General features: G+C 41.1%; 1 protein-coding gene across 1 annotated transcript in view; it reads right to left on the reverse strand.

Annotated features, from left to right (window-relative positions):
* The window catches only part of PDE194 (formyltransferase), a 66380-nt gene extending 61578 nt beyond the window's left edge, over positions 1 to 4802 (reverse strand). Inside the window, exons 1-3 of the mRNA XM_087661290.1 lie at positions 4570 to 4802; positions 4429 to 4491; positions 4058 to 4192 (exon numbers count right to left, since the gene is read on the reverse strand). Of these exons, the coding sequence (XP_087517416.1) occupies positions 4058 to 4192; positions 4429 to 4491; positions 4570 to 4767 (396 nt within the window). The 5' untranslated portion in view covers positions 4768 to 4802. The remainder of the gene's footprint in view (positions 1 to 4057; positions 4193 to 4428; positions 4492 to 4569) is intronic.
* Positions 4803 to 8827: the final 4025 nt, after the last annotated feature.

An 8827-nucleotide genomic window follows, 5' to 3' on the forward strand; every position in this document is an offset into this window, starting at 1 on the left:
TCTACAAAGGTCAATATGAACCAACTCGAGCACTATAGTAGCCCTCTTAAAAGCAACATGTGGATGGGGCTGTCTATGCTACTTGCCCCTCAAGCAATTGGGGCAGAGAGTGTCGATGGGAGGGAAATCACGAAGTCCCTCAATTGTCTTCTTTTGAGAAGCCCACCTAATAGCATCAAAGTTGAGATGCCCATATCGAGCATGCTAAAGCAGTCCTGGCTCAAGGTGGGAAGTTCTCATGGCGCAATGTACCACCACAGAAGGCTGAAAAATAATCACCCAAGACACAGAGAACTCTTAGGCGACGAGGTGTTTGCCAATGTAGGTGACCTATTGGACAGCAACAATGCGGTACTACAGCAATCACCTAGTGGGAGAGATGACAGCGGCATGTCGCCTAGCACCAGATGTTGAAAACACAAGCTAATCAAGTACTATGATGACGCAGCAAATGGAGACCTCCAAACAATAGATCAATGGCTGGAAACGGGCCGCCTGGATGGTATTGGCTACAATCGGCCATGGCTAGGACAACAGATGGTACATGGCTGATGGCTGAAATTTGCAGAGTAGAGTGAGAAACCTGCACAAAAGGATGGGCTGCATGGTGGGCAGTCTATCTATTTATGGATGTAGATGGACCCTCCCAAATTAGGGATCACACACAAAACTCTCTCAAACTACTTGCTATTTTAGGGTTATTCATTAATTAAGCATGTTTTGGGGCTGTTTAAGAGGCTAATCGGCATGTAATACATTTTTAAGTTCAGTAATGGGCTATGTATTTCTTTTCCATTGAGGATTATGTCAAAAGTGATGCAGCAATGGAAGCATAAACAAGTGCTAAAATAAACTACTGAACACAAGACATGAGATGAGAGAAAGAAAACAAAAGAACACTCCAAAGGAAGAGAACTTAGATATGTGCTAGGAAAATGGAATCCATGTACCAAACACGAGAATGACGCATACAACAATGAGTCTCTAGCTCCTACGCACGAGCATCGCTCCCTCTCTCCATAGAACCTGCAGCAGATGATGATAATCTGAATGAGGGGGGAGCCGAATATATAAAGAGAAAAACAATGCCAAAATAAGGAAAAGTCCGCCAGCATAAAATGCCCCAAATAAGAATTAAATGATCATAATAAAATGCCCAAATAACCTAACCATACTCAACATAGGTCAAGACTCACATGAGTTGGCTAGACTGCTAACACTCTCTCTCACATCATGGGTAAGGCTACTAACTCCTTGCAATCCTTCCGCAAGTGGCCCTTCTAACCATAGTAATAACTCTGCCCTTTGACTTCTTCCTTTTACCCCTCTTTGAACCTATAAAGACCTCACTAGAACCTCCATAATGAGACAAAAGCCTCCTCTCTAAACACAAAGATGCCTCCTACTCAAGCGACATTGAGGACATTTGCGTAAAGCTCACAGGTGTAGATGATGTATGTACACACAAAGCATTGGCCACTCCATCAAACTTTGGGGAAAGGGTCATTGCACACGTGATGGATAGTGCCTCGTACAACATCTGAAGCTTTGACAATACTTCAAGAGATGTCCTACAAGAAGGTAACCGCACGTAGAACTTCTTTAGAAATACACCAAAGCAATGTAGAATACGCAGGTGCATCATCCAAATCCCACGTAAGCACAACTTCCTCATGGTTGTCCTCATCAAAATCTTCGAAAATAGAAAAAGGATGCTGAGGCCAAGGAATAGCTCCATATACAATGTACCAAATCCGCTTCTACACAAACCACGCTTTCATCATAGCACTCCATGTGAGATAGCCAAGTCCATATAACTTGTCATCTATAGAAGTGCACGGAGGAGCTATCTAGAGAGGAGAAGAAAAGAAGATAGAGAATAGAAGGTATACAGAGAAAGAATGCAGTCAGACCAACAATAAAAATGTCACAAAATGAGAATTCACATTTAGTGTAACCAAAAATCTGGTCAAAAGCAAAGGGGAACTCCTGAAAAATGAAGAAGAACCAATCAAAAACTACCAAAGACAGCAAAAATGGCCAGTATAAACAATCGCCCAGCCACGGTTAGGGGTAGAAAATGAAAAATGCAAGCTGGTTGATCTTTAATGCAGCAAACTAACAATTGCAGGCTGGAATCCAGGTGCAAGCTGAAAACGCAAGTAGCTGGCCTGAAAACGCAAGCAGCAGCTGAATACACACAAGCTGAACATGAGCAGCAACAGGGCGTTGCATCAGCGGGGGGAAGAAAGATCCAAAATCAGCAAAAAAATCACAGCAAAAACCTAGATCCTGCAGTCCGATACCATGTCAAAAGTGGTGCAGCAATGGAAGTATAGATGAGTGCTGAAATAAATTGTTGAACACAAGAGACAAGAGAAAGAAAACAAAAGAATACGACAAAGGAAGAGAACTCAGAGATGTGCTCAAGAAATGGAATCCATATAGCAAACACAAGAATGACGTGTACAACCTGAGTCTCTAGCTCCTAGGCATTGGCACCAGCTCCCTCTCTCCACAAAACCTGTAGGTGATGATAATCTGAATGAGTGAGCCAGTTATATAAAGAAGAAAACAATGCCAAAATAGAAATAGGTCAGCCAGTATAAAATGACCATACAAAAATGCCTAAATAACCTAGCCATGCCCGGCATAGGGCAAACTCGCACATAAGCTGTCTGGATTCCTAACTAATCAGTGGGCACTAGTGATTAGTCATTATATTGGCAACTAATTATGTTATGTATCTCTTGACTGGTCAACTTGTATTTTGAGGCCTCTAGATGCCGGCTGACCTCATCCTGCTCTTCGCCTATTTTGGCCTATTTTTGTTGGGCTCCATCCTCATCACATCATCGTTAGCATACATCTACATGCAATCTGTTGGAGAGAGGAAGCCAGCGCCAGTGCCCACTAAGCCAATGACTCACATTGTTTCCATAGTGTCTCTTATGTTGGTACATGGATTTGACTTTCTAAGCATCTCTTTTCTTTTGAGTTCTTTGTGCAGTGTTTCTACTTTCCCTTCTATGCTTCCATCATGCATTTATTAACACTCTCCCTTCTAAGGAGAGCACCTTTTTTTGGGTATTTTGAGATTAATCTTGATGATAGTATAAAGATCACTTGTCACATTTCAAAGCCCCTATTACAATCATCTTGTACAATGGATGATTGATTTGTTCAAAATAGTGCTACCCTTGCCATATGTGTAAGCATCCTCCATGGATTGAATTCACTCTTACCAATGGCACATTATGTGTGGTTATGATAAGGGCATTAATCATGCTAGCAAAGTCATTTTATTTGCAAAGCATAGTATGTATATTACTGATCTTGCTATAGGGGAGGTTTCATCCAGGAGTGTTCAGCAAGATGGCCTCTACAAAACCCCTCCTATCTTAGGCTAGTGGTGAGAGAGAGCAATAAGCATTCTATCAAGCCCTTATATGATGGATGCAATGAACACCCACAAAATCGACCAGTCTATGGCATCAGAATTATGGAAATTAAACTTACAAAAGAGTTGACATGCTTAAGCTCAAGAAGCATTCAAAAGTATATACACCTTGTCTTGTCTTAAGGGTAAGCAATGTAGAGTTCCATTCTTTAAGGAAGCTACTCATGGCTCCAGTATTCTTGACATTACATCAGCCACTCCAGACACAATCTTTTTGAGCTTCAATTCACAATTATTCTCACAAAGTATGGGTTTTATTTCTTGAAGCAAAATTCTAACACATTCCGACTGACTACAAGCATCGCAATTGGTTACATGTGTCCTATCGTGCATGGGATGAGTTTTCAGCCTTTAAGTGAACACAATAGTGCCGTAGGTTTTCTACCTTAGGTTCTTGTACCTTTGGAGCTCAACGAGGATTGGCTTTCCTCTAAAATCAATTCGCCTTTGAGTGAATACAACATTCGGTGTAGGCTTTATGCCTCAGGGTTCTTGAGCTGTCATTGACTTTTGGAGTTTGTTGAATATCGACTTCCACTATAAAGTCAATGTCAAGCATGATTAACCAAGACACAAATAAAGAAGGGTAAAACACACTTCTCCGGATTTTTCAGGCGAGAAGATGAAGCTTGCTGGGAAGTTTCTCTCCATCGCTAGCTGGGCAACAGCAGAAGGCATGATCTTCTGTCCACGTCCTTTCGCTGCAGGCGGTTGAGTTACGACAGCGGCGATCTTGAAAGAATTGAAAGACAACAATGAATCTTGAGAACTAGTGCAGGAAAAAACGAACCGAAAGAGGTAAACATCAATACACCATTATTCAAACATGTACATGTGAGACACAAATAATTGCAGGATAAACAAACTGAAAGGTCATCTCAATATACCCTTGTTTGAACATCTACATGTAAGAAGACGTGGGATGCAATGACTGCAGCATTACTCGTACGGCAGGCAATTTAACTAACCTGGAATATAGAGCCATCGGCCTCTGCAGCAGATAGCAGCTTGTCAAGGACGTTCGCTGCAACCTGTCAACTGTACGACTGTCAAATCAAGAGGCAGCAAGTGACCAAAAACGCTAACGGAGAACGCATTGGGAATGGGACCTCAGGAGTGCCGAGAAAGACCACTCTCTTCTGCTGTTGCGCGCTGTTGAATGCACATGAGACTGAGTGATGGCGAGGGGAGAACACGGAAGAGTTAGCATGAACCCAGGGCACACTCAAACGTGTCGATGGTCGTAGCCATAGCTGCTGAGAATGGTAATAATACACCACCTTGTAGGCAGGCCGTATCATCGGCATGTTTGAGGCTGCAACAAGAAGGTGGAATTTTAGCTTGCCAGGATGCCATATACTTAAAAATAAAAGTAGTAGTAGTGATAAGGATGATAATAAAAATAATAACTATGATAATGATAATACGGCAAATATTAAAAGGGTGCTGGTCAAGCTCTTGTATTGCAACTTATATTTTCTAATTCATATATACTAATGTTCCATCCTAGGATTTGTGCAAGCACAATTTATTAGGGCACATGTAAAGTGATGGTGTTTAACCCTCCTCTCTCTCTCAACACATTTCCTACTAACTTGCAAATGGCTGTCGAGGTGCCTAGAAGGCAAGCATGTGCAAACTCTCCTCTCTCTTTAAACGCATTTCCTACTAACTTTATCTTACAAACTTGTAACAGGATCCTTTTAATTCTCTCTCTCTCTCTCTCTCTCTCTCTCTCTCTCTCTCTCTCTCTCTCTCTCTCTCTCTCTCTCTCTCTCATATTTGGATTGTGTGTAAGCACACATGATCGCATTCACATGAGTGTGATAAATACACATAACCCTCTAAGATTAGTTCCCATCCATACAAACTCATGCTTCATCCCACCTTTTCTGTAACGTTGTATAGCTTACCCTCAGAATTCATTGACAAAGTAAACATGAAATGATTAATCCCAAACTTACTCCTTTGATGGGCATACTTATGAGTTAGAAAAAATCTAAGAGTCCAACATTCCTTAGGCATTCGAACTTAAAGCTCGATGGGTGGAAGGGAGCCTTCACCTATGTTGTAGCCTCAAAAAAGTCATAAGCAAAAGTGTGTGCATGGTAGCGTGCTTTGAAAGAGTGAGAAAGGGTGTGGCGGAAGGGGGAAAGAAGATGGTCTGTACAAAGGTTTCTATTTGCTGAGGATATATCAATGACTATATGACCTAACAAGCAACACTACCCACCAAAGGATTAGATATTTTTTTCTTTACAATCTAAAGTGTGCTTAATGTATCTTGCTTACAATCTTCAGTGGTCCATCATGTCAAGGAGTAGCATGTAATACATAATGTCTAAGGTACTAAAGTTAGTACGTTACAAATCAACATCTATGTCCACAACCAAAAGCAGGGTAAGAAAAGAACTTTTAGAGGAATGGGGAAGTATCCCATTATCAAGAGGCTTAGTGGCAAGCACCTTTAACATGGTTGTTGATACACAGCATGCTTCCTTGCCATGTTTGTGTTTTCAAAGAGGAGAGCTTAAGGCATCAAGCTCTACCCAAAATCATTTCAAGTTGATAAACACAAAGGACTACCTTCATATGGATCGTACTTCTTGACTTGTAAATTCGCTCAACACTTGAGTTATTCACTACAAGGAAATGGGGCAATAGTGATGATGATTTGTGATGCAAAATAGCTGCCTTGCTATTAGCATCGCTAATAGCGACACTTGTTTGAGAGAAAAAAAGCTCCAAAAACCTGAGTGCAACATTTTCTGCAAATATTTTTGAGAGAGAGCGAGAGAAATCATTGCCTTAAGAAGGAGACGAAGAGAATGAGAGCTCCTCATTGCCATCGCCGTTGCCACCACTGTATGTGAAGAAGAGAGATAAGTGTGTAAGGGAGAGAGAAGGGACGCCACAAAGAGAATGCGAAAAAGAATTCATATTTGAGCCTTTGAGGTAGGTACATTGCCTCTTTTTGCTTTGTTTATGTGTTTTCTCATTTTCTTTTTTTTTTAAATTTTTCTTTGTAATGAGATGCATTGAAAGAGATGGAGAAAGAGAGAAAAGGGGGAGGGAGAAGAGGAGGTGAAGAGGAAGAGGGAACGAGAGAGAGAGAGAGAGAGAGAGAGAGAGAGAGAGAGAGAGAGAGAGAGAGAGAGAGAACAATAACAAAGAGAGAGAGGAAGAAAGAAACAAGATATGAAGAAAGGGAGAGAAAGAGAGAGAGAATTGGGGGAAAGGTAACAAAGAGAGAGAGGAAGAGAGAAACAAGATATGAAAAAAGGGAGAGAGGAGGATGAGTAAGAGAAACAATGAGGGGGGGAGAGAAACAAAGAGAGGCAACAAAGGAAGATAAAGAGAGAAAGAAAGAGAGGGGGATAAAAAGAGAGAGGGAGAGAGAAGGAAGAAGTAGAAAAAATGGTGACGTAAAGAGAGGAAGAAGAGTGAAAAGAAGAGAGAGAGAAGGGGGAGAAAAATAGATGAAAAGAGAGAGAATCTTTGATTTTGATTGTAATAAGATGCATTGAGTGAGAGTGAGGAGAGAAGAAGGGAGAAAAATGAAGAGAGAGAAGAAGTGAGAGTGGGGAGAGACGATGGGGGGAGAGAGAAATAATGAGAGAGAGGGAGGGGGGAAAGAGAGAAACAAAGAAATATAAAGGAAGACAAATAAAAAAAGGGAAAGAAAGATAACAAGGGGTGGGGAGAGAAATAAAGATAGAGAGACGGGGAGAGAAAAGGAATGGACAAAGAGAGATAGAGGGAGGCAAACAAAGAAAGGGAAATGGGGGGAGAAAGAGGAGTGGAGAGAGAAATAGTGAGGGGGTAGATAAAAATAGATAAAGTTAAGAAGGGAAGAGAAGAGTGGAGAGAAGTAGAGAGAGAGAGAGAGAGAGAGAGAGAGAGAGAGAGAGAGAGAGAGAAAGAGAGAAACAATGGGAGAGAGAGGGGGAGAGGCAAACAAAGAAAGGGAAAGTGAGAGAGAAAGAGGAGCGGGGAGAGAAATAAAGAAAGAGAGAGAAATTAAGAAATGGAGAGAAGCAAAGATATGGTAGAGAGAGAAGAGGAAGACAGAAACAATGAGATGAAAGGAGGCAAACAAAGAAAGGGAAAGGGAGAGAGAAAGAGGGATGGGGAGAGAAAAGGAATGGTAGAAAATATAAGAATGGAGATTGAGAAAGATAAGTAGAGATTAAAATGGAGGAAGATCATCAATGAGGGAAACAAAAACATAGTGTTTGTCATAACATAGACAAAATAGGGAATGATGATGGTCATGATGTCCAAGATCGCGAGGCATATCTTAATTAGTGTGTCGCATGTCCTTGCACTCAATGCAAGCTGGCAATAAGATGAAAGCGTCGCTTGTCTATAGAACACGTACGATGCTTCGACAAGTTTCAATCGAAGATCATTGACCGTGTGATCTTAGACTTTAAGCAAATGGTAAGAAAAGTATATATAAATCATGCTTTACATTCACAAAATACTTAAATATCATATACAAAAATATTATACGTGCTCTAGATATTTGTACAAAGAGGTGATGCTTCATCCCAAGGAATGCACCTATTGCGGCCAGTTACAAGAGTTCGTGGGCGTGTGATAGATAGAGTGCATGAGACAATATACCAATTGGAGGGCACACCACAAACTACACCCTCGTTACCAGAGGAGATTGTGGGCCTTTTGGACCTTCCTCCAAACTTGAAGCTTGAGATGGAGGCAACGATCGATGCATTACTACCCATGGATGCCAAGTCATCTAATCCACTGAGAGAGGAAGTGTCCATACCATTGTATGATGGGTGTGATGAGTATCTCACTTGAAGGTGTTGCTTGCTCTCCTAAGTGTGTTGGCAAAGTACAAGCGGAGCGATGTGAGTGTGACCGAGTTGTTCAGGTACATTCTATGCTTTGTTGATTTTTTTGACTCAATTATAAAAAACACTTCTTGTGCTCTTCAAGGGTGTTTCAAATTTTTTTCAAGTTGCTAAAGTATCACATATTACCACTTGGAAACATGATACCTGAGTTTTGTGATCATGCACGATTGGTGTTATGAAAGCTTGGCATGGACTACAACAACATCCATGCATGTGTTAACAATTGTGTGCTATTTCGAGGAGACTATGGGACCATGGAGACATATCCAAAGTGTGGTGATCATAGGTATTGACAGACTTACAAGGGCAAATTGTTCCTCAAAAGGTTCTCAAACACTTTCTACTTATATTGTATATACGTCACATGTTTCATAAATCAAGCATGGGACGTGGTATACACATAATAGATCCATAGATGGAGTCCAATGATTATTAGTAGATTCATGTGCATGGAGCCACATTGACTCCACCTTTCCAGGCTTTG

This window comes from Lygodium microphyllum, chromosome 21 (genome assembly GCF_053477565.2).
Source record: "Lygodium microphyllum isolate KBCC chromosome 21, Lygodium_microphyllum_v1.1.10, whole genome shotgun sequence".
Classification (NCBI taxonomy): Eukaryota; Viridiplantae; Streptophyta; class Polypodiopsida; order Schizaeales; family Lygodiaceae; genus Lygodium; species Lygodium microphyllum.